Here is a 27,331-nt window from a genome sequence, read left to right as displayed (position 1 = left end):
CAGTTTAATGATCATATCTGTTGTTGCTTGTGGGTTTTGTTTATAGTCTATTATTTAAAAGATTTCCGTTGTCACTATTCAGAGAAGACAACTAAAATTTCCCGATTATATTCACAAGATTGAAAAAAATATTCACACGCATGCATGTAGGGAATGTGAATTGTATGGGATAAATCGTTATATTATGTTTACGGAAAGAGCTCGTCAGAGTCAGATGTTTTCTTTTTACTTCATTTTTTCTTACATAAATATTTTTGTTATAAGCAATTATGGCAATACGAAATTAATATCAGCAGGCCACTCTGTCACATTACACGTTTCTTTGCACTGAATTAGAATCGCGGAATTAAACTTCACTGAGTCAACGACAATATTTTTGGTGGTCAGTACGTTGAGGATGGCTGCAAAAATAGAAACAGGTGTTTTTCTTCATCAATTAAATCCACAAAGTTACTTAGATCTTCGTAGCTGAAGCTGAACTTAAAATTTGGCGAGTGTCATTCTAGAAAAACATTCACTTTATAAATATTATGTTTAGATTCAGCTTAACAACTGGTTGCGAAGATTTTTCAGCCTTCAAACATGGCGTATAGCTTGATTAACATCTAAATTAATTCTTACATATTTTGCTTTAATTTTCTGCTTGTTAGCCGAAGGATTTTAAAATCCCAGCCCACAATGGAACGCATATGTGACTCACAAAAGAGCGGATATCTTCACAAGTCACGTTTTTGCTTATACAAACATTGCGGAAATAGAGCTTTTTGCTAGACCGTACGCAGAAACATGAGCGCTATTTATGAAGAGGACCTCTCGCTAAAGAAGTAAACGAAACTGACACAAAGAATGAAGGAAGCCCACTCAACCAGTCAAGTGAAAATTCATGGTGAAGAAAAAGTGGACGATGGCTTTGAATTTGAATCAATCTCTTGTCTTTTAATCGCCAAAGATAGCAAGCCAAGGCAATGGACAATTCAGCTCATAAAATGGCCATATCCTTTTGGAATCAGTGTAAACTGTACAAGTAGGTTTGCTAAATATCAACTTGATTACGGTAAGCATTCGTATTAATTTGTCTCTAGGTAAGCGTTTGACCGAAAGTGAAATTTCTGATGGGAAATTCTGAGGCATACATGAAGTTCATAATATAATCGACTATCATTTAACAAACAAATAATTTAATTTTAAACGCGAGAAATATATAACAAACCAGCAAACCTATTATGGTTTGTGAGGAAAGCAAGAGGATAAAAACTTTTGATCTTTAGTTATGGAGTAGTGATTAAGGGCGATAACATGAAATCATTTTGGAAATAAGTTCTATACAGTTAAAAAATTTCACCATGAATAGATTATTCAACCAAACTAACGCTTGCATGTCAAACTGTGCTGGGTGTTGCTTAGTTACACATGCCAGTTGAATGACGAATTCTAGCGAATACACGTTTGAAATGAGATAACTATCGAAAAATCAACCACCCCAAAAAGATATCTTGCTATCGTGAAGATGCACGACTTAATTCACTCTATATACAATTATAATATATAGAGTGAATTTGAACAAATTATCAGGAAACTTTGTTGGAGCAGTAAGGACAACAACAACTAACTGCAGGGTAAGTTTCACTGACTTATATTTAGTATTTCCTACAAATTTTAGGATCGTATTTTAACCCCATAAAAACACTGCTATTTTACTAGAACCGTACTGTGGTACTATCACGGAGCCTGGGTTACCTGTGGGGAAACGCGTGAGAAATTACAGTGTTTGTATGAGAATCTAATGTCGAATAATTTCCGTAAAACGGCTGTTTTGAAAAAAATATGAATTGTAAACTAAAGCTTCACTCTTAAGGATTCTACTGAAAAGAATTGGGGGCGTTACATGCGCTAGAAGACCTAGAACCTTTTTTAAAATTTTCTATACATTTGTCTGTAAAATATATGGAAAATCTAAAGCAAGCTTCTGGAGAAATTTAAGCACAGTAACGGCCCTAAAAATTTGTCAGTAAAATCCTTTGCTGTGAAGCTTTAGTTTACAATCCATATTTTTTCCAGAACAGCCGTTTTACGGAAATTATTCGACATTGGATTCTCATTCAAACACTGTAATTTCTCACGCATTTGCCTAGCTACTCGTCAAGATGGCGTCGAAAACCGTGACAAGGTCTGGTGATTGAAATTAGCATAATTACACCTTGCAAGAGCTGCACGTATCGCATCTATAAAATACACGTCATCTAGTTATGTAACTGATGCACACCATCTGCAGTCTTTTAGTTTTGTTATGGATGACATGAATTGGTATTTTGTTGTTTTTGTTTCGGAATAACATCGACATTGGCAAGTAATAGAACAAAAAATTTGATTCAATGGTAGAGTCATGGAAGTAACCAGAGAAACCATTGAAAGAGATGTTTGTCTACGCCAACTAAACCTCTCGCAAAAAATTAGCAACATTGATAATAGACCACTAGTTGGATTTTACCAATCACAAATTAGTCATAAAAACCTTATAGGCCATTTTGAGTTGATAAAGTTGTTTGCCCTCGTTTGTAGACAGAATAAGTAAAAAGTTTTGTGCGTTTTAGAATTCTTAACATTGTTGAACATGGTTTGAACGAATCAGCATGTTTGTTATCTTCATAAATTGCGTCACATTAGCCATGTACAATCCACTGGACAAACAGTGTGTCACAACCAGGTGTCAAGTGCTTGAAAACATCGAACATTTTGTCTTCGCTTTTTTTGTTGCTGAAATGGTGATTAAGATGGTGGCAATGGGAGTTATCGGCAAAAAAGGCTACCTACAAGATAAATGGAACAGACTCGATTGCTTTATTGTCGTCATTGGGTAAGAGCTAATCAACTTTATCATAAACATAATTTTCCACACGTTTTGATTGGTCTAGAGATCATTACGTTACCAGCAGACAATAACAATAGGAAAAAAGGCTGCGTATACGCAGCCGCATCAAGAAAAAATTGTTTGTCAGGTTTAGACAAAGTTGTGCTAATGCTCACTTTGGTCCATGCCTTTGGAGGAAAATGTTACTTTCGTCTTTTTGCTTACTTGGATTATAAGGCAAACAAGTATACTGGTTAAATGATCAATCAATTAACGTATCGCAAAATATTATGAGTTTCAATTCCCCCGGTAGATTATTTGAAGATGCCGAAGACAGACTAGAGGCAGATATTTGAGCTACTCACTACCACTGCCATATCGTGATATTTTGTTCAATGTCATCCATTAATTTTTTCGACTTCGCCAAGAGAACACATTGATAAGCAACGGGGCTTTTGCTGACATGCCTAACTTTGGAAATTGGTATAAGGTAGTTAATTGATTAATGTGATAAATCATGGATTTTCTCTCAAAGGAAAATACATTTTTCTACTAAAAAATTTCCCGCTACGCTAAAAAACCAGCACTTCTTACGATTAACTTAACTCGCGGCACAAACAATTGAGCACAAAACCCTCTCTTTCTCTCTTAAATCAGTCTTTCTTGGTTTGTAACTGCTGAAGTTTCACCTCTTCATAGTACGTTTTTCATGGGAAAATAGACTGTTTTAGTGAAGACAATAGGGGACAGGTAAGGGGGGAAATTGCTTGACCCTAATAGGAGAGGAAAAGGAAGGCCATATTGATAAATGTATGGGATCAAATTGGATTCGTTAATTTATCAATCTCCATAGTGATTAAGAGCACCTATTCACTTATTTTTTTTTTAGCTTTATTGAGAAAGCAGTCCAACGGGGTAACTATCTGACCATTATACGGGCTTTCAGAGTTTTGAGACCGCTTCGCGCAATCAACAAAGTTCCAAGTAAGTATATGCATAAATTCTTAATTGTGGTCGGCTAGTCAACCTCTTCTCAGGGCCTCATAAGGTTTATCTGTTGCTTTGTGAGAACTCTTCTTGAATTTAAATTAAATGGTCAAAGCAGCATAGGTCATGCATGTATAATGGCATCTCGTCTTCAGTACATACCACCCCCTATAATGGCAATTTAAAGGTTTTTTCACGAGACAGGGTCAGACTGGGTGTTCTTTGTTAGCGTTGCGTCGAATACCTTTGTGGATATGGTTTTCCTGACATATTTTGACCCAGTCGCCTTTCCTTTGTAACCTCGTAATCAAGTATTGTAATAGCCATTTTTAACTGATAGAACTGAGTGACAGTGGTGTCCTAAAAACAGTCCCATAGTGCAATGCGACACAATCATGACCTAGCCTCCTCATGCACAATTCGCAAATGGTAGATACGGCGTTACTGATACATTCCACGGGCTCAAGAAAACATTATGAGTGGTCACATGACCGAGGTCTGACAAGTATCTACTGCTTTGTGTTTTAATACTTGTTTACTGATTCCTTTTGTATGTAATTCTGAATTGCAGGCATTCGTATTTTAGTGACGCTACTCTTGGACACACTTCCAATGCTGGGCAATGTACTGATGTTATCTTTTCTGATATTCTTCGTCTTCGGTATCATTGGCGTACAGTTGTGGCAGGGAAAACTGAGAAACCGCTGCTTTACAAACTTGAATGAGAGTTCAATGTTCTTCACCAGGTATTCACACAGTAGCATCATTTCCTGTTCAAAACGAACCAGGGACCCGTTTCTCGAAAGCCCTTATGACTTTCCAGGCCCAAAGTTCAAGTCAAAATGTCAAAAGGTTAAAAGCGCGGGTCCTTTCTAACAAACCAGCCTTGTTTTTTTGTTGTTAACCGGTAGTTCTATCATGTTATCAGGAAAACTATTTGAACTTCACTTTTAATTGTAAACAACAACAGATTTCCGGTCCACGTTAATTAACTATTGTCGGGACTTTCGCCCCAGGCGAGGAACCAAGAAAATTGAAATGACAAAAAAAAAGGAAAATTGAAATTCAATGGGACTGTTTGTTGATTACTCTAGGGGCGAGGCAGTGTATTTGTGGGGATCGAGTCACGAGCTATCGACCCCCTAAAATTCGTTAACTTGACGTTTGCTAAACTATTTGAGCCACTTTTTAATTCTTACCCTCAACGTACATTTAAACATTAACCGTACCTTTAAAAGACGCTCTCATACTTGACTGATAGCCTATTTACTAACGATACTAAGTGGCTTGTAATTTAGTTATGAGTGACCCCTAAAGTTGCTGTTTTAATTTATGCTTTCAGATATAACCAGTCAAAATATTATAAGCCGTCCTTCACCAGTCCAGATTTCGTCTGCTCTTTACCAGACGACCATGGCACCAGCAAGTGCTCCGATATTGATCCGTATTACCAGAACAATAAGGAATGTAACGCTTCTTTTGATAATAACTATGCTGGAAATAACTCACTGTGCGTGAATTGGAACATGTACTATAGTACCTGCCAACCTGATGGACCTAATCCGTTCTATGACACTACATCGTTTGATAACATTGGTATTGCATGGATTGCCATATTTCAGGTAAATAACGTTCTCTACTATTGCCAATGTTCATTATTTGCACTATCTAGTAAACAATGAGGCGTGATGTGGGATGGTTACAAGTCGTTTGATACACTCGCCGTTTTTGATACAAGTTAATTCGACCAAATTTGTTCTGTTGAGTTGACAATAGCTCCACGTACTTGGCTTAATGAACGAAGAATGGCTCACCCAATCCAAATTTTTTTCTTGAGCATGCGCAAACAATACTTCCAGCGAAAGAAATTTTTGTGCAATTTCACCGGTTCGGTTCATATCGAAACGAGTTGTATCGAAAAAGACCTTGTATTGAAACGAACGGTTTCCTGTGGGATAAGATGGAGCCCGTTACTTCAGCTGATCTCAGTCTTGTTTACATGAAACAACTTGAAAAGGATTTTAACCGATCACAGTGTTAAAGCCAGCGGCATCAATGTCACCGGGTACCCACTTATACCCCCTGTTGAAGAGAGCCAAAGGACAGCAAATCTCTAGCTTAAGTAGACAACAAGACTGAAAAGTTAAGGTTCCAGCTCGACGCTGGCTTGTTCCAGGCTCCAAGGTAATGAGGAAGGAGAATCGCGAAAAGTTGCGGGAAAACCGCGTGGGGCTGGGGAGAGACAGAGTAGTAGAGCTTATAGCATTGTTTTAAGGGAACTTTAGCATCGACGACTGAGACGTTAGCGAAAACATAACTTCACTTTTAAAATAAATTCGCATTTTTTCAAACTTTGTCGCGTTTATTCCACTTCGCTGAAATATAAATGTAGGCGAGTTTTTCCCAGGAGTTGATTTCTTGGGTATCCCACTAAAAGTTAGAGAGAGAAAGAAAAATTCGTCGTGGTTTGTTTGCATCCTCCATAAAACGTGAAAGTAGGCATTTTCACGCCGTTGTCGTCCAGCCAATGGCAAAGAAATGTACAAAAAAGCGTGATTCACGTGCAAGGTTATTGTTTTGCTTAATAAATCTATTGCTCTTCCCATCGCCATCGTCGTTGCTAAAGCTCCCTAATACCTCATGCCGATACACCAGCTCCTGGTACACACCCTGCGATTGGTCAATTGGAACATTTTACTTCAACATTTACGTCATTCATTTGTTTTCGCGCGCGCAGAGTCTAACAAACATCTCAAGCATGTGAAACACCGCACAGGATTAGCTCAGGCGGTAGAGCGCTTGAATGCAGAGCGGTATCGGTCGCGGGTTCGATTCCTGGGGCCGGACCAATACCCAGGGTCTTAAAATAACTGAGAAATAAAGGTACTGCTTTGCCCTGCAAATGCCTAGACCTTCGCGCGTGGCTCGGATGACCACGTAAAATGGCGGTCCCATCTCCAGTAGGAGATGTAAAAATAGTGTCCCCAATGGGTACTTTCGTGCTAAATACATTGACACTCAAATAAGGTGTATTTTGTTGTCGTATTGACGTTTGACATTCTGACACGATAAAGGGTTTTTCAGGAAGTGAGCGGGGTAGTAGTCGGATTGAGGTATTTAAAAAGATGCTTACAGGCTCTTGATACCCTCTCTCTTCTGGCTAATCTTTTTTCGCTCGTCCTTACCGACTGAGAGCCTAGCATATGCTACTAGCTCGATGCGCTAACAACTACTGATTTATAAAACCGGGAGCTCTTCCCCCGATTATGGCTCCTGATAAAACTTAAGTTCACCCATGCGCATATTGACATTACCTGAACTCAAATAATGACATTAGTTTGTCTGTGAAGATGAACTAAATAAGACCATTTTTCTTAGAACAGTATGTGCAAGCACCAACTGGAGAAGAAAATAATAATAAAAACACAAACGTTTATTTTAAACAGGTTATTACCCTCGAAGGTTGGTCAGATATCATGTATTTTGTTCAAGATTCTCACAGCTTCTGGAACTGGATTTACTTTGTTGTGCTGATAGTGGTGAGTTAACAGCTGTTTACATATGCCCTGTTTAGTTTTATCAGCACTTAGCAGGTGCCTAAGATTTTGTCAATATGATTTCAAAAGATCATGTGTTAACGCTTTGACTTTGCAAGAACCGTTTTGTGTTATCACAAGAATTGTAATAACTCGAACATATATAGAAGAGATTATCATGTTTTTCAACCTTGAGAGGGAAGGGGGGTGAGATAAAGAAAACATTCTATGATTTTATCGATGTTAATGTAGTCCACCGCAATTTGAAGAGATTTCACTGCACAAAACAGGTCTAAAATATACCAACTATACTTCTTTGTTGGGATTTAAGGGGATATATTATCTATATCTTTCAGTGTATGGTGAGTTATTGATGTTATCACATCTGGCTTTGTTATTTGATAGATGGGTTCATTCTTCCTTGTGAACTTGTGCTTAGTGGTAATCACAATGCAGTTCCAAGAAACAAAGGCACGTGAGATAGAGTTAATGGCGCATAGTAAAAAAAAGACTGGGTTCTACCACCCATCGTCACTGATGTCGTTTGTCAAGTTTCTTCAAAACTTATGCAAATGCGCCTCTAAAGATAAAGAACCTCACGTTCATCACCATCATCACCACTTTTATCATCATCACCACTTTCATCACCACTTGTACAACTGTTTTGTGCCGGCTTCTCCGGTGATGCTTTCTAACGTGCGAAATGTTTCTGATCTGGCTCGTTCATCGGAAATACCAGAAATAAAGGTCCAAGAAGAAGGAGAACAAGAGGTATCATTTCCTCCATTGTCCGAGGAGTTTAATCTGTATCAAAAATGTCTAACTTCGACTCATGAACAAGCTTCTCGAAGAAGTTCAAGAACTTCCACGTGCTCACATACGTTATCAATACATGCCGAAACAGCATCAGCCGTTTCTTTCGAAGACATCATGGCGGAAACGAAGACAAGTGTAACTTTAAACATTCCCTCACCGACCGCCACCGTGGGCTTCTTTGCATTTGCGTCGAGTAACAGTAGCCCTAGAATGAGGAAAAATCCTAACATCGATAAAGCCGAACATTCTACATCCACAACCGTTTCAGCGGAAATAAACCCACAATATTCCAGCGTTAACTTTGGAAAACAAGATGAACCCAAAATGGAACTAAAGGTCGAAAAGAAGTCATCACTTCGTCGTAACGATAAAGATGCATTAAAAAAGCGGCGCTTTAGCCAGCCAGTTCACGTATTGGATTGCACTCCAACTCCTGTTATCTCAACGTACAGGCCCTCAGAAATAGTTAACGAGGACATAGACCCTGATAATTCTATTGAGGTTGGAGCAAATCCTGTCAAACTAGAAGTAGAGGGTTTTTCAACTTCTCCTAAACATAATTTATCGAGCAGTGACCTTTCGTTTCAAGAAATCTCTTCAAATAAGGGTCTAGAAGATGATATCAAACCAGTTACTGCCCCCCTAAAGAAACCATCACTATCTCATCGTAGTATCTCTACACAGAGTGAAGACGATATGTTTGAAAGTCTTTTTAACTTACGCCAAAGCGCCTCGTATGATGTTACAACGAATCATGGCATTTGGCAGAAGTTCAGAGGTCTTTGCCGAAAAATTACTGTTAGCAAGCAGTTCACGTTCTTCATAATGAGTGTTATTCTACTGAACATGATCTGCATGGGCCTTGAACATTACAATCAGGTATGCATTAAGTATTTTTCAAGATTATAGTGGTTTACAAGAAGTCGAGATCATAATAGGCAGATTTATTAGCAAGGAAAACATTAGCCTGATAAAACAGTCGACATTTCGCGACGCCGCCACTTGTTTCCCAGCGAGATGAGTTGTCACTACCCAGATCTGTGTAGTGCTACCAATCAACCAAGTTTAGTTGTCTCAGTTTTCTGTGGTTTCTGGAGTGATTGAGAGCGATTCTAGTAAATTAAAGTTCCATTGCTTTCCTAAGATATATCCACTAAAGAGGAAGCAACTTAATTAATAGCCCCTCCTAGTCACATAAAAACAAGTCAACAGGCAGAGAAGCTCTAGTAGGAAGTAGTTTTTGGTATTTTTAAATCGAAGTAGTAGTAGTAGTAGTAGTAGTAGTAGTTCTTTTCCACGTACGACCAAAATTATAAAAAAAAGCACGCTAATTCATGCATGCCAGTGCAGTGGATGGTAAGATTCTTTAGATCTAGGATAAAGGGTCTCACTTGTGATCACAGACCCCTCCCTTATAATTTCGCTGTTACCATACTGTTGCCATGACGCCCAAATTACAACAACCACAAAACGCTGAAAAGAAGTCACATGGTCTGTATTAATTTCCATAGAATTTGGGGTACTTGTGCTTTATCTTTGATGTTTTCTATCGCAGCCGGATAGTCTAACTGTTGCTCTGGAGACCACAAACATAATTTTCGTATCCATTTTTGGGATTGAGATGATACTAAAGCTACTGGGAGATGGAATTACTATGTATCTTAACAACGGACAAAATGTGTTTGATGGATTAATTGTCATTGTAAGGTAGGAATGCTATGTCTCGAGAAGTTGATTTTAATCACTGCGCTACGAGAATGGATGGGTAATTAAATATTGATTTATGTCCCTTAATGCAAAGCCTCGCCGACTCAAGTACTGGTAACTTTAAAAATAATGACAAAACTTGTCATTATCTTACTGTCTATTACTATACATTGAACTCACTATCTGTCTTCTCATTGGCTAAGAGCCTACAGCTAATTTTGGAAACCAGCGCAACCTACAGATCTGTTAGCAGATAATTGACTAAGCTGTGGGTTTCGCGCGCAATGCATGATTTTCAATAACAATATCAATTCAGGTTGCTTGCGACTGTGTGTTTGTCGTTATTTTCTTCAAAACAATGTATAATAAAACTATTATTAGAGTCGGTTTTTGTGATATCCTAAATAGTTAAGGTCTCGGTAAGTGTTATCATCCTCGGCCTTCGGCTTCGGCTGATAACACTTACCTCGACCTTGATTATTAAAACCTCATCCAATAAATGATTGTTTATTATTGGTTTTCTTTGCTAAGTAATTGTTATTAAGATTTTGGCACTTACTTTGACCAATTATTGATCATTGATTGGTTGACGCTAGAGTTGTGATTTTCAGCTACTCATACCCTAAAATGTCACCTTTTTAATGTATTATAAAAATATCTATACCACTATTTCAAATTTAAAATAATCACGAGCTAAAAAAAACCCACCTGGCAGGAGGTGAAACAGTTCAGTGTTGGTCCATAAAACCGTCCGCTTATTTTCTTTCAAGGCTTTAAACAGTAAATAATTTGATTAGTTGGCTACTGATAAGCATTGCCGAGGAGTTGAAGTCTTGATGACCGAGAACAACTTCCGGCCTAAAAGAGAGGGTTTGGACCCAGGTGACTCGGTTTAAATTCAAGGCCCTAAGCCGGTACCCTGTCATAATTTAATAACGCCACCATCTCCTTTTAAATTTCAGTGTCTGCGAGATACTTCTTTCCAAAGGGAATTCCGCCCTATCAGTGTTCCGTAGCATCAGACTTCTCCGCATTTTCAAACTTGTCAGACCAGTTCGATACCAGTTACTCGTGGTTATTAAAACCATGACAAGTGTGATGACCTTTTTCGGTCTCCTGTTCCTATTCATATTCGCCTTTGCAATCCTTGGTATGAATTTATTTGGTGGAAAATTTGAATTCAAGAACGCTGAAGGAGAGCTTGTCACCTCCAGGAGTAATTTTGATGACTTCCTTTGGGCAATGGTATCTGTGTTTCAGGTATACCTTCGGTTATCGTGTCAAGCATAATTTTTATCCATCAGGCCCCGGTTGTTCAAAAGATGGATAACGTTATGCACCGGGTAAATTACTATCCAGTGGATAAGTATTGGGGAAACCAATTGCTCTATCCACTGGATAGTGATTTATCTGATGGATACCGTTATATACCTTTTGAACAACTGGGGCCTGGTGCGGTCAGTCCGCATGGAGCGTCAGGTTAAATGTTCGCTTGACTGATTGTGTAAATTTTACAACTTCTCCGTTGCTATCCGCTACTGATTAGTAGATACACCATCAAACACAAAAGTATTATTTTATGTAGAAACTTCGATTCCCGTTAGTCTAGATAGCAAAAACGATTCATATATATATATATAATTTTTTGAAAAATTTGGTGATCAATGACTCTTGGATCAAAATCAGAAATTATCCTACCTTTCCAACTCCCTCTTTTTCTTACGAGTAAAAAGTAATTAAAATTGATTTGTAGAAAAACTTACGGATCAGGGGATGCGTATGTTGTTTTGATCAAACCTTGTACACTTACTCACTTTAGCGTCTTGTCTAAAAACATTACACTTTTCTCTGAGTCTTCATACTAAAACCGTGAATTTTCTGTAACATAGATCCTTACCCAAGAGAACTGGAATCGAGTAATGTATGATGGCATGCGCAGTACAAACAAGTGGGCAGCGCTGTACTTTACGACCCTGATGGCTGTTGGGTATTATGTGTTGTTTAACCTACTCGTGGCAATACTGGTGGAAGGATTCACAAACTCTGGGGTAAGCGTGCATGCCCGGGGTGATTTTCCAGGGTTCATTTATGTGCAATGCTTTAATTAACCTGTAAATGAAAATATGCCAAGTTATAGCTCACAAAAAGGAACGTACTTCTTAAGAGCAACGATGTAGGATTAAACCTTCATCAGTTGGTACGTGGAAAGCGTTGTGCTGGTAACTGAAAGGTTCAGGTGGGAAAATTTGTTATGTTTCCTCAAGGAGAGCAGAAACGAGCATGGACAATGATTATCAATTTGCGCCTTAAGCAACCAGTTCACTATTAACAGAGGAAAAGGTTTCTGCGCATTGTCATATATATTCAGTCATTACCTGTTCTGAACGGTTCTTTTTATCCTCTAGAAAGAAAATCTCCCTCTAAAGAATGAAAGAAAAATGGAAAATCCTGATTCTAATTCAGAGACGATTAGCAAGCCCCATATAGTAATCTCTTATTGCGATTCAAACGAGTCTTGTCCCGGGAGCTGTTGTCAAGAGGCCACGCCCGAATTTTGCGGTCACGGAGTACGCAACGCTCTAGGTATGTAGCATAAATTGGTAGGACTAACAAAGAGCTTTTAATATTGTGCTAATATGTCTGTGGGGTGTAGGTTGCAACTAACAAAATGGAAAGAGAAATTTTGACGAACGAGGACCTGGCTCTGACAATACGGTCTGCAAGGGTATTTTCGGGATCCAGGATTTAACCAAAATGCGGTGCTGGATTCGAGAAAAGTAAAAATATCTTTGCGGGAAGCGGGATCTTACAGTTACTCGGGAATTATTTTGGGAATTCGGGAAACAATACGTTTGAGCAGCAAACTAAGTGGGGTCTCCTTTCACTCCGGGAACCGATTACCGCGGATCAAACTAAACTATAGAGCATGCTTTCTTAATTATTTTTTCATCATTATTATTGTTATTCAGTATTGTTTTTGGAAACAAAAAAGGAATTCGGGAAAGCGATGTAGAAAAGTGCGGGGTGTAGGATTTTCGTGAAGAAGGAGCGAGTTTTCTGGGTCAGGGCCCCCCCCCGCCCCCTTTCAGACCCTGTGACCCAGGTAGAAATTCAACTTCCGTTATTAGAAAACAAATGATAAGAAACGTAAAGAAACAAACAAAAATTAATATTATAGTCAGTCTTCAACTAAAGGTTAAGTTTCATTTGCGTTAAATATCCCTTCTTGCAGGAACAACGTTCCAGTTGAAGTCCAACTTTGCGCCAACTCTAACCTTAGTAAATCAGGAACCCAAAGAAGGTACAAACAAAAAGCGAGTCGATGATTTGTCCTATCAACCACAAGACACCTCGCTGACATTACCACAGTTGAAGCGAATGCGGCAGGCCTCGATGTCGATCATCAGACGAACAGGACACTCGAACCAAAGGATAGCGGACCACGAAATCTCCGCCACTAATTCGGGCTTTGAAAGGAACGATAATTTAGAAAAGGATCTTGAAATTTGTGAAACTAAACGAAATGAAGAGGCTTTGTCAACGAGAACATTTGAATTCAAGCCAGAAATTTCTGATTCTTCCGTTATTGAAGCAAGCAATAGTGCGGGTATCGACACGACCGAACGTCTGCGCAAGTCAGGGACGTCCCCATCTCCCACTGGAATACAGTCATATCAAACAGGTTTTCACAACACTCTCAGGGATGGTGATATTTATCAACAGCGTGAAAGCTACGCTCCAGAAAGTAAGGTAATACTAGGTTAAAAGAGCGAGGTTTGACAATGGCATGTCAAAACAGATTCCTCGCCTACCCTGACCAGAACGGCTATGGGCCGGGGGGTGGGCGATAAGGCAATTCCTTAATTAGTCCCGGCATTTGATCATGATGAGGGTTTGCTATGCGTAACTGATTAAAACACCAAGTCAAGGTTTGATCAATATCAGAATAAAATTTCCCAAGAGAATTTCTGGTTCTTTGTGTGGGTAAAAATCAGCCATATATTAAGAAGTCTTGTACATGTATGATAAGCAGCTTTCATTTTTAAATCAATATGTAACTTAAATGCAATTTGTAATTCTGAATAAATCTCCATCTTTGATATATTTTCTATATTCAAAGCCGAAGAAGGAAAAAGACCAAAACATTGGACAACAACGAAGGGATTGGTCCCTGTATCTTTTTCCAGCCTCTAGCAGGTACGAATGTGTAAAAAATGTTCCATTCTGTAAAGAATGTTGGGAATTGTTCAAAGGGTAACATGCCTTATAATATCTCGAGGAAAAACTGTGAAAACTAAAACAAATTCATCGTTAAATACCCTTTTCTAATATCATGCCTAGAAGATGTCATCATCATTATATTATCATCATCTGGAATAGAAACCAGGTCATAGTTTCAACTCCTATTAGGAGTACTCTGATTTTTTCTTTCGTGCCGCCTATGTCACTGACTGAAAAAAAAAAAACAACTCATCATCATCATCATAATTGTCATCATCATCAAGATCATTACCATTTGACAAAGTGGGTTATAGATAAAGTGTAAATTGAAAGCTTACGTAAAACTGATACAGCAATACATATCTAGTCGATTTTTTGAATACCAACCTAACAAAATTTGCAGTCATTTGAGTGAGAAGGCGTCAAAAGGCAGGTTTCTTAAGCCTGAGAAGCTCCAAAATCACATTAACGATGGAAAAGGAAAGGAGAAGAAGAAAGAGCGGGGAGAAGAAAAAAAAAGCGATGGTTGCACTCTTAGTTCTTATAATGGCTACCTTGGAGAAAAAAACTTTTGGACGCAAACGGTCCATTTGGCGGTAACGTTATCAAAAATCCGGCTAGATATGCACAGACACAGAAGATAGACCACCCACCGCGGTCTACAGCCCCTAATCTTTACGAAAAGATTTTAGCATGAGCAAGGGATGTGATACGGGGCCTACGATTTATTGTCTAGGGGGCAAGAAGATTTACAACTCTAACCGTTTGCAGATGTCACTACAAAATAAACAGTTCAATTTGTCCGGCCGGGATTTAAACCCGCGGCCCTTCGGTAGACCAGTGCCAACAGGGTGGCAGTAGATCGTTGAAATGTACAATTTTTTTAGTATTATTGAACATCTTTTTTACCATGGTTTTAAAGACTTGATTTGCTGCCGTTTCTATTTTTCTGCCAGGTTTCGTCGTTTTCTGATTGCAGTCTGTGAACACAAATATTTTGACTACGTGGTTCTGTTATTTATTCTAACAAGCTGCGTTGTCCTGGCAGTAGAAGAGCCGAACATGCATCCAAAGGTAGAGCCGGGGAGATATACAGTCAACTCTCTCTAAGACGGACACCTTTGGGACCGGCGCTAAGTGTCCGCCTTAGAGAGGTGTCCGTCTTATAGAGAGTCAAATAAACGGAGTAAAGAAAGGCAGGGACCAACTCTAATTGTCCGTTTTAGAGAGGTGTCCGTCTTATAGAGGTGTCCTTTAAGAGAGAGTCGACTGAATCTCCATTTGCTTTTAGAAGTTGTCTAGTTCACATGTCTCTTTAATATAATTCCTGGCTTTTTATCATTTTGTAGCAAAAATGATCACATCTCAATCTCTTGTTTGTGTGCATGTGTAAAATCATATCTATGACAGCAAAATTAGTTAAAAAATGAACTGATGAGGTCGGTAATATTGCCTTAAGTTCGCGGTAGACTTTGCTAGTCACTGATAGCTTCAATCGGAAAGCTCAGCTTTTTTGGCTCCTTTTGTATTCACAGAAACGCCAAATAATTGACATCGCGATGGTTGTGCTGACCGGAATTTTCAGTGTTGAAATGACTATGAAGGTAAATCGATCTTACTAAATGAATTGTTTTGATTTCTCTGTTAGTAATAAACTGCCGTGTTCGACCTCCACTATGGCATACTGAAACTAAAACCATGCACAATATTTTAAGCAGAGGATGATTCAGTAAGAACTTAGAGCACTGAAAGGTTTCATCTTTCTCAAGGAAGCTCAAGGTCCAGATAACTTACTCAACAACCTACATTAATGCATTTATGCCTCTATTATTCTTTCAGTTTAATATTTATTGTGCACGATTTCATGCACCTGGCTCGACCGCTTGCGGCTACAAAACATCCAATTCCATTGTTTCTTTAATGCTTCTTTCGAAGCCTTTATATACGCGAATTACCCATTTATATCAATTGCATATATTATGGATACTCTTAACTGGCCAAAATATGAGCCATGAATAAGTCTAAAAACTTTTTTATAGTTGACTTTTTGAGCTTTAAAAGAAGTATAAAGGGTTTATATGAATAAATTAACGTCACATATGACGCTTTCAGTATTGCCACTCGCAATCACAAAATGAAGAAGGCGAAAATAATGAGCTGAGAAAGAGGGAGACAAGCATAAAAAAGCCTCCTTCCTCTACTTGATTTGTACTAGATGAAATGATCGCCTGGGTAAAAATTTGAAAACATATCTTTACAAGTAGAGCACCTTATTAATTCCATAGAAAAATGAGTTGTAAAGATAGGAATAAAGGGAGCCTATAGAGCGCTTCATACAGTGATGGTAGAGATTACCACTCACAAGTGATCATGACTGTTCATTACAGATTGTCGCTCATGGTCTTGTTATTGGTCCTGGATCTTACCTGAAGGACGGATGGAATATTCTGGATGGTACCCTTGTGTTGGTTTCCTGGATTGACGTCATCATTACCTACAGCACTGCTTCTGCGCCGGAAGTGCTTGGAGCCTTGAAAGTCTTCCGAGCATTGAGAACCCTTAGACCGTTGAGGTAGGTCTGCCAACCGACTCTTTTGTTTACATAAAGCGTCAATCAATCAATCAATCAATCAATCAATCAATCAATCCACGGCAGGATTAGCTCAGTCGGTAGAGCGCTTGACTTCAGAGCGGGAGGTCGCGGGTTCGATTCCCGGAACCGGGTCTTAAAATAACTGAGAAATGAAGGTACTACCTTTGCCCTGCAGGCGGGTGGACCATTTCGTAGCTCGAATGAACACGTAAAATGGCGGTCCCGTCTCCAGTAATAGACGTAAAAAATAGTGTCCCCAATTAGTACTTTCGTGCTAAATACATGCATTGACACTCAAATAAAGCGCATCAATCAATCAATCAATTAGTCAATTAACAACCAATCAGTTAGTCAGTCAGTCAGTTAATAAATCAATAAGAACTTTATTAACGTGTCAAACGCCCAACTCACCATGAGTGGTGCACTAATCGGAGACACTTAGACTAAAACGTGTAAACCAAGTTTGTTTCGGAAAAACGCTAGTCTATAACTCGTGTCAGATTTTTGTGGATTCAAATCTACTTATTGGCTCTCCTTTAAAGTTACGTTTTGAATAAAATTAGTTGGTTTCACAACTCCCTTGCAACCATTAACATAATCTTTATCAATCTAGGATGATTCGCCGTGCCCAAGGTTTAAAATTGGTCGTTCAGACTTTGTTGTACTCGCTGAAGCCGATTGGAAACACTGTTCTGATAGCAGCTATTTTCTTCGTTATGTTTGCAATACTTGGAGTACAGGTAATTCCTTTCTTTTTTTTAATTTTCCCTACCTGTTTAGGGGGCATTTTCTACAAAGTTCAACAGTAATTTACTGCAACCATTTTTCACAGCAAAGTACACCATGTTTCTACTTGTAGGCTTTAAATCTATGTGCAATGTGAATACAGTCGAATCTCCAATGACGGTCACCTCTCTACAACTTCTTTTTATCCAGGGAGACAGTCCATACATTGAATCTTTTTTAAATCTGTCTACAGCGGCCACCTCTTTACAACGGCATAAAGCTATGTGGATGATCTTTTTGGCTACATTGAAACTGCTTATTTGTAGGATACATTGTTGTCATACCATTTATACATTTTTCTTAGCCTTAAACCCCCTTAGAACAGTTTAGAATTAATAAAAAAAGGCCTCTCTATGACAAGCATTATTGAGCATTTTAGTGACTTTTTTTTAGGACTACCTAGCATTTTAGTGGAAAAAATGGAGCCTTAAGGTGGAGCATTTTAGTGGGAAAACAACAGCATAATGTACAAAGGCCTAGACGGAGAGCATATTCCGCCTTGATGCAGTCATACAGATGCTTATATGCGCTTAAATCTTTAGGACAGGGACAGGGCACCAAATTTCGTATGTGCGTACAGCGATATTCTTAAAGATTTCAGTCAAAATACTCTTTTACTGCCCCCCTAAACTAATTCGTGAGATAAATATGTTCGAGAATAATGAAGCTTTGACAGTTGTCTAAGTATGATGGTCCTCTTGCTATGCTACAGAGTCGAGTGTAATGTACCGTTACTTCATAATACCAAACAAACCCTATCTTGAATTCGCGATCTCTTAACTTTCATGAGTATAGAACAGTGTTAGCCAAATCAGAACACAGAGAATAATTTGCCTTTTGATGACATTGAAATGTAACTGGTTCACCTTTCAGATTTTCAAGGGCACCTTTCATTATTGTGAAGGAAACAGCCGCGTTAAAAACAAGGAAGAATGTTTGAAGAGTAGTAACGGTCACTGGGAAAATCATATGTACAATTTTGACAACTTACCTCAGGTAAATATGAATTCTTTAGGTTCGATATAATTGTTTAATTTGAACGAAATTTTGATTATCAGCTGATTATCGGTAGCGTTCCTAATACCTTTACAGGGTGGTCCATGCTGTGGTGATTCTTTAAGTCAACTATCTGTATAGGTATATGCACATTATGTACCTGTCTTGCTCTGTCTTTGGGTTCGACCTATTCATGTACTTTGCAATAGGAATGATCATGCCATTTTTCTGTTTAATTAATGCAAATATCCTGTCAATTTCCCTTCTCTATTTTAGGTCCGTATCTTACCTAATGCATGATATTCATATAAATACTGCGCCCTCAGAAATCGTGAATTTCTTCCAGAAGACATCATCTATTCATGCTTAAAACACAAGATCATCCTTCAAAAATAATATGTACATCAAAAAAAAAAAAAAAATCTTGAAAAACCTAGACAAGCCGTCCTAATATTTGGCGCTAATTATAAATTATGGAATGAGATACCAGGTAGAATGAAAGATGTGTTTAAAAGAAAAGTAATCTATGATTAACCACGACAGACTGGATTACCTTGATGCAACTATGATAACGCGAGAAATAAAAGCGCGAAATCCTAAACCTTAGCTTTTCCACAACTTGCATTAAACAGATCTGTCTTTCTTGCTTTTTACTTTATTACACATATCCTTTCTTTTCTTTTCTCCTTCCATTTTAATTATTTAGATTAATTATTATCAGTGAAATCGGTTTCCAATAGCGCATTAATTTGGCACGCTACGACTAGCGTTTTGGCTAACTGTGTGCCAAGAAATTGTATAAGGAACGCTTAGGTAACAAATGTCGACTGTAACGTAACTGTACAAATAACTTAATTAAAAATAAGATCGATACCTGTTCTGATGTAGAACACATATATAATAAGTCGTGCTGAAGTTACCTTCCATATCGATAAGAGTTTTCTAGGTCAGCAACTGACTTCGGGAATAACGGATATAGAAATATAATTTGCAAATTCAATTAAAAATTTATCATATTTTTTCACTATCATTCCCAGGCTCTTATTTCATTATTTGTGTTCTCCACTCGAGACGGATGGGTGGAAATTATGCACAATGGAATTGATGCTGTGGGAGTCGATCAACAGGTTGGTGTCTTTCCTTGTAGTTTTTAAACGAAAATGTCGAACGGAGATTTTTTTTTCTAAGTTGTCAAGATATATCATGTTTTCCTGTTGCTTAAGACTGAGACATTAAAGGCATTCTCGTTATAGCTCAGGAGTTGATTCAGTTCAGCATTAAGAGCACCTTCACTAGCAGCTTTTGCACTCTCGAAATTGAGCATTAACTTTTTACTTCAATCTTACATTTGATAGCCTGTAAAGAACTACGCTGAATGGCGACTTGCGTATTTCATTCCTTTTCTTATGCTGGGTGGCTTCCTTATGCTAAATATGATCGTGGGTGTGGTAGTAGAAAATTTTCAACGCTGTCGAGAAAGACTCGAGGACGAAGAAAAGCAGAGAAGACGAAGAAAGATGCTGGACAAAGCAAGAAGCAAGAATCAACAAGGTGGATATTACCTTCCTTTTGCGCTTGTAGTGCTGCACCTACAATTTCAACCTTTAGGAATAATTTCATAATTATGCTATTTGGCCTGTCTGTAAGTCAGATTTATTTCGTCTGCCAGAAGGCGAGTCTACAGAAGCTTAGTATGTATGCACGTTGCACCATATCGTAAGATAAAACCTAGGATCATTGTTTGTAACATTGTGTACAAATATTCTTTCTCTTTTTCTAATCATCCCTGATTTCATCAGCTTAGTATATTTATTTACACTCACCAGAAAGTCATAAATTATAATTGCCTTAAGGATAGCAATCAACTACTTAACTAGCCCGCCAGCGAAAAAAAGAAAAAGAAAAACAACAATAACAACAAAAACAAATACAAAAGAAATTAAAGGACTCTTATTAATTTTATCTTCATGTTTTCTTCCAGAGGTAGACCGAACGTATTACCAATCTTACAGCAAATGGCGGCGGCGTGTTCATGACATGTGCCTTCACATGTATTGGGACGTCGTTATTGCCATGGTGATTTGCCTGAATGTAATCTGCATGTCTTTGGAGCATTATCAGATGTCACAGGTAATGAGGAGGAATACAAAATTGAGGCTAAAACTTCATTCCTGAGTCCATTACGATTCATGTTTTAGTTTCTGGGCGTGCGATAAATGTCATAAATATTGGCGATTTTTTTTTAGTCAATAGGGGTCTTAGCAAACTTGGTAGCCGATTTAATTCATGCTATTATTTTCCCGTTTACTTAATGCTCACACAAACCTTTTCACTTCGTTATCGGCTCTTTTTGCTTGGTATTTTTTGATTTTGTTTTTGGAACGCTTCATTCTCCATAAACCTCCCACAAAATGAGGGTGAACTTTTCAATAGTGGAAGGAACAACTGAAGGAAGTGGCACGAAATTGGTCCTGGAATTCAAATGAACAATAGATTATTTGATTAACTTTTGCAGACTTTTGTTTTATTCGTCGAGACGTCAAATTACCTTTTCACCGGCATTTTTGTGCTAGAGGTGGTGTTCAAGTTCATTGCCTTTGGATTCGTTCGTTATTTCAAAGACGGGTAAGTCGTGGGTTGCGCCAACTTTGGTAGACATTTCCGCATTTGATTAGGACCAGTAAGCGAATATCTATCAACGCTGCTGGAAAAAACGCCTTAAAGTAAGGAAACTTACCAAGTTTAAAGTTGATACGTCCAAAGAAAGCGAAGATATTGCTCCCCAAGGTTGCGTTGAAATTTTACAGACAGTTGACTGTATGGTGGGGGTTAAGTTAGTGCCCCCATCATAAAAACGTCTGTGAATTCCACGACTTTGTGGAACCATGTGTTCGTTAGGTTTCAAAAAATCACTTTCAGAAGTGAGTGTCCCAGTCAGAAGTGTCCATTAACTTCAGAACAACTGAGGCTGTTTATACATATCCCATGGAAGGTCGTGGGCTCACTCAGAAGATTTTTCTGAGCTTTTCTCTTCACATATATCATTCGTTTTGCCAGAATTTGAATTCTGAATTTCTTTGCCCACAAATTTAACAACAGCAGCAACAACAATAATTATAAGGCAAGAACAAAAGCCTGAACGAATGCGCGCATTGATGTTCGCCCTGTAATGTTAATGACCCATCGCAAGATTCTTTTCTTTTTCTGTGATAAAGAGTATGCGTTGTTATCTTAATTCATTTAACGAGAAAAAACCGGAATGCATTGAATTAATGTGAGATAAATGCTTAGCTTTTGATTGAAAATGAAACGAAGACTGAGAATGTGATTCTTGTAGTTAGATATGTCCCCCGGCCGCGAGCGAACAGCTTCCTTGTTTTCAGTGGTCATTTAAACAAATGATTGTCTGAAGCAGTATCTTTATTTACAACTTTATCATCAGATTCAATAAAAGTAAATTGCACGATCGTGTTGTATAACAGAAGGCCAAAAGTACTGCGAACTGACACAATATTGTATGAACTTATTCGTAGGTGGAATCTGGTTGATCTAGTGATCGTCATTCTCTCTTTGGCTGGAATAATCATCGAGTCACTAAGCTCTTCTAATAAACTCTTGATAAATCCAACTGTTGCAAGATCATTGAGAGTATTACGTATTATTAGAGGTGTGTAGATAAAGGTTATAACTCGGTATATATTATCAGTAGTGTCCGTCAGGAAGGAATTAGTCTGTGAACAGGTTATCTAGTAGGGTACAGGAGGGGAGGGGGGAGAGTTCGAGAAAGCGCAAAAAAATGGGGGTGAAGAAGGGGTAAAGCCTGTAGACAAAGATCTTATGCCCTCTTGTAATAGACGGCGTAATCTAAATTTATACTGAAACAGTTTGCTACCACAGATTTTCGCATAGAGGAATACGTGAGCCAATTTGCGTCAAAAATTAAGGTTTTTAGAAAACATTGGTTAAGCTATTATTGATCCTGCGTATTGTCTTGTGGTGTATGTTATCAATTATGACAACCACTTTTATTTGGTTAACACTCAATGACTCGTCCCGGGGGGGGGGGGGGGGGGTACTCCCCTATTTAGGCTATTTAGGTATGTGCGGCGCCAAAGGGTATGGTTTTTCAGCCGTTTAGGGTACTAATTTTGGCCATTTTGATCTTAAATAGGGTATGGCTTGTGCATTCTAGTCTTGAATTGCGCATGTTTTTTAGAAGAATCTACTTCTTCATCATTAGGCGATAAATCCCTAAGGAGACCTATTATTTCAGGTCTGAAATAGGGTACGGAAAATCACAGATTTTGGTCTGAAATAGGCTTAGGGTTTCGGGAAACGTACCGCACACAACCACCCAATTTTTCTGGAAGTACCCCCCCCCCCCCCCCCCCCCAACCCCCGTGACTCGTTAACGCAATTTACTGACATAATGTCGATCCAAAATGGTTTAAAAATATTTACAGGGACAACACTGTTTTCATCGCCTACTGAAATCTCAGTACATGCTTTTTTTTAGTGTTGAAGCTCGTGAAGTTAGCTAAAGGGGTTCGTTCACTGTTGGACACTCTCTTTGAAGCTCTTCCGCAGGTTTGTTTTTCACTGGCTGCTTTGTTTTAAGTTAAAACTATTATTATTTTTGCAATTTATTTTTTTAAAAAATCACAATACTGCACAGAGCATTGCAGAATTTCTTGTCTTGCTAAACATATATTTATGCTTTTTTTTTTTATAAATTCAGGTTGCAAACCTTGGACTGCTATTCCTACTTTTGTTTTTTATCTACTCCTGCCTGGGTATTCAGTTATTTGGCACTCTTGGTAAGTTCTCATCACGTGGTAGCCAGACAATGCTAAGCATACCCATACCGACTAATTAAAGAGCAAGGGACTTAATCAAGGGACAGTCTTGATATGGTGTATCAGAAATATGAATTCCCTTAAGAACGATCACAGGCCCTTAAAGTTATGTTGCTCCATTTATTCTATTAGTTCATTGAGAGGCGAGCATAGGGAAGTCCGAGAATACATACCGTGATTATTACCACAATAAAGTAAAGCTCTGTTGCTTTTATAGAATGATGGCTATTTTTTTTCAAGGTATGTAATGTATCGATCAAATCGAAGCTTCAACATCCCCCCCGGGCAACCCCCCGGGCATTTGACTTTTTTGAAAATTATTGTTCAAATTCCCTGCTACCCGGGCCAAAATGCCGTTCAAATGCCCCACACTAGTGTCCATTCAGGTGATCAAATGCACCCACCCCGGGGACATTTCACAGGCACAAAAATGACAGAAGAACGGCGGAAACGCCTTCAGTTGTTGAACAAAATCTTTACAAATATAACAAAAACTGAGAAACACTGTTAGCGTATTTACTACGAACAAAAGTCTTGTGCAAAGCGGCGGAAATCGCTTCTACAAGGCCACTGAATGCTCAGCTTTTCTTCGTCGTGCAACATACAAAGCGTTCTATAAAAAGGATCCCACCTATTGAGACTGCTACATCATGACCATTTCACTGACATGCATCATCGCTCACCTTATTAATTAACATACTTGCAGTAGGTCAAAGTAGTTGACCAGAGCTTTTTATTTTATTTTATGTTGTTGTATTGAATCGCCGGTATAGGTATTGTATTTCATTGTAAACACAACAATAAAATACATTCATACATTCAAAGCCTGAATCCAATATTAAAAATTTTAAAAATTAAATAATTCAAATACTGCACAAAGCTTGTTTAAGCCCTTTCCTCGTAACCAATTGGCCACAAAGGCACAATCTTTTCCACGAAAATCCTCTAACACTGCGTCCCCCATGATAGCTCGCTACGCCAAAGATTTTACATGAAATCGAGGGTGCAGTTCAAATTCCCCACCCCTTAAGCATGGGTATCAAATTCCCCACCCCCTGGAAGACTCTGATAATCAAATTCCCTCCTCCCCGGGACGGCAAAGGTGTCAAATGCCCGGGGTATGCCCGGGGGGGGGGGGGCATGTTGAAGCTTCGATTTGACCGATACATAAGTGTGTATATAAGTTAACTGCCTAATTTGGTCATTTGTCTCAGAGTGTTCTCCGTCGCAGCCCTGCCAGGGCCTTGGTCCGCATGCGCATTTCAGAGATTTTGGCACGGCTATGCTGACATTATTTAGAATAGCAACAGGGGACAACTGGAATGGTATACTAGAGGTTAGTAAAATATAAAAAGAACATAGAAATACTGTGGGACCGTCATCTGGAATTTCTTTTGCTAGTTAACTTGTCAAACGCCTTTGATAAGGCCTTTTTTAGCGCTTAGATACCTGATGCAGAAACGAAAACCGAAACATTTTCGTATCAGTAAGGAAAATGAATTACATTTTTGCTGTTTCCTTTATACAAACATAATATGAGCAGTTTGATTAGACTTGGTCGATTAAATTTAATGTAACAAATTAACAGTCATTCCTGAAATAATGGTTTGCTCAGTTGGTTAGAGAAGTAAGCCCGGGCTTGATTGCCGGCCGGACGAACATACTGGGTCTTGAATAATTAACCAATAAGCAATCGTTACTTTTGGTGTGGCATCTGCCAATGGTAATACCTTCACATCCTGGCCTCTCGGATAACTTTGAAAAACCCTTCCCAAAACACTTTCTTTGACGTCACATCTGGTGAAATGAAAAGGAACTGCTAGGGGTATAACAATTCCTGGCATGGTGCACGTGACCATCTTTTTAATGGGTTGTGGGGATGGGTGGGGAAGGCACATCGCAGGAGACCCATGGGTCCTATTCGTGTCCATTGCAATTAAACAGGTGTGTCCCCAGAAAACCTAGGGAATAAATAATGAATACAGTAAAAACCTACCTGTAAGAACCTACATCGTTTTAAGTGCGGCAAATAAGGTTTTTATATTTTGGGGTAATTTTTGGCAATTTAGGCTAAGTAGGTTCTTAATTAGGTTCTAATTTCTATAAAGGAGATTAAGTTGTTGACTACCAGAAAAATAAAAACAAACTTGACTTTGGTCTTTATATACACAGTGTTTATTGACAACTGTACCTTGAAAACCTCCTTTATGCAAGATTCATGAAGCCAGTTATAGTTAAGCAATAGAAAACGTTTTCCGTGTTTGCATAGCCTGATATAAACACGAGAGGGGTTGGGAGAATTCGAGACAGTTATGGAAACCCGAGACGAAGTCGAGGGTTTGCATAACCGCCGAGAAAAAAAAGCAAAACTCTTTGTATGGCACTGATTAAAAGAGAAATTCTTACCAGTCGCAAAATCTTGTCCACGAAGTCTTGTACGCAATCAGTTCTTGTTTTGCAAAAAGATACTTTGCAAAATACGGATTTTTCTCGCTTAAAATGTCAGCTTGAGCGAAGAAAAATTGACTCACCTTCTTTCTAACGATTTTCCATGTTTCAGCCGACGAAGGAATTGGTAAATAAAGTAAACTTCTCGAGTTTTGAACTCGAAAACTTTTTCAAATTCGTGCTTACGTGATTAGCGCGCGAAAAGCCAAGCAACTTGACGCCACAACCATGTTTACATACTCTCATGCAAACACTCCTCTCGGCCGATCAGAGCGCGCGTACTATCTTAGTTATTTTATACTTTATATAAACCTGTTTCTTTTTGGAATTTCAGTGATACTTTTATTTGTACCGTTTGGTAGAGTGTTTTCTTGTAATATCAATTTAGAATCTCAAAGCTAAACTCCTTGGTTAAAATGTTTATCATAATTCAACTCTAACCCGCATATAAGAACCTGTCTGATTTTGCTTGGCTAAACAGGTTCTTACATATTTTGGGTATTAAAGTGACAACTTTCTGCCAACAGGTTCTTAAACCACTAGGTTCTTACACGGGTTTTTTGCTGCATTAATTTTTAAAATAAATAATTGTAAATAATGCCGGAGTAGCTCAATAAAAGACATGTTTAACAGTACCATTTACTTTTCTTTCCAGGACACACTGCGCTCCAAATGCTCTTCTGAAGCTGAATGTGATAAATACTGTTGCATGAGCAAATACACAGCACCTATTTTCTTCGTTACCTTCGTACTGGCGGCTCAGTTTGTGTTAGTTAATGTTGTCATTGCTGTACTTATGAAGCACTTGAAAGAATCTAAAGAAAAAATTGCAGCAAACATGGCCGCCAAAGACTTAGAGAAGAAACTCAAGTTATTGACTTTATCGGCAAAGAATTTCATCAAAGGAAAAGCAAGGAAAAATGACTTGCCCTCAATTTCAAGACGACGTTCCATAGTGCAGCTGGGTTTAGGTGGAATAGAACTTGCTCAGTTGAAATATTGTGAGCCGGAAAATACAATAGACAAATCGTTTATGACAGAATTTTCTAGAGCTGATGCAATTTTCCAAGAATATATGCGTTTAAATGCTAATCTTCAAAAGGCTAAGATGAAGATCGTCCGTACCTCTTCGCACAATACTGTCGAAGTAAACACGCCGTCTACTGAGACGCACTCTGTGCGACAAAGGCGTAATAGCGTGGGTGGAGTAAGGGAACTTCATAAGATCTCTACTCATTTAAGTTCATTTACTGTATATAAGTCAGGCGCCAAACTGTGAATAACAAATTGATTTTCAAAAGGAGAACATTCAGAAGATGTTTAATATGTTCCTCTATACTATCCCTTATCCCTATATTCCTTATTTGCCCTTTTTTGTGTTTCTTGGTGTTAAAAAATCAAAGAAAAAAAAGGATTGAAGTGGCCTTTAGTTAATGTTACTGTTGAACTGTTATTGATTAAATGTGGTCCTTGGGTTTAGACCTGCGCTGAAAGAAAATGCCAAGCTAAGTAGTCCTTAGCATTTCATAATTACATA

The 27,331-nt window shown here is 38.4% G+C and overlaps 1 protein-coding gene across 1 annotated transcript; it reads left to right on the top strand.

Annotated features, from left to right (window-relative positions):
- The first annotated feature begins 569 nt into the window (after positions 1-569).
- Positions 570-27,331, top strand: LOC140940833 (voltage-dependent T-type calcium channel subunit alpha-1G-like). The gene is made up of 27 exons (XM_073389796.1): positions 570-992; positions 2,612-2,854; positions 3,738-3,832; positions 4,407-4,581; positions 5,178-5,457; positions 7,282-7,374; positions 7,777-9,066; positions 9,743-9,894; positions 10,857-11,154; positions 11,784-11,942; positions 12,300-12,477; positions 13,127-13,644; positions 14,015-14,091; positions 15,072-15,189; positions 15,651-15,719; positions 16,503-16,687; positions 17,322-17,448; positions 18,368-18,490; positions 19,528-19,617; positions 19,846-20,041; positions 20,472-20,620; positions 21,006-21,115; positions 22,024-22,157; positions 23,007-23,077; positions 23,229-23,307; positions 24,561-24,682; positions 26,450-27,331. Exons 1-27 carry the CDS (start codon positions 847-849, stop codon positions 27,071-27,073), a joined length of 5,901 nt encoding a protein of 1,966 aa, XP_073245897.1. The 5' UTR covers positions 570-846; the 3' UTR covers positions 27,074-27,331.

This window comes from Porites lutea, chromosome 6, assembly GCF_958299795.1.
Source record: "Porites lutea chromosome 6, jaPorLute2.1, whole genome shotgun sequence".
Classification (NCBI taxonomy): Eukaryota; Metazoa; Cnidaria; class Anthozoa; order Scleractinia; family Poritidae; genus Porites; species Porites lutea.
Note: the sequence above shows the minus strand (reverse complement) of the source record. Positions and strands in the feature narration are given on the sequence as shown.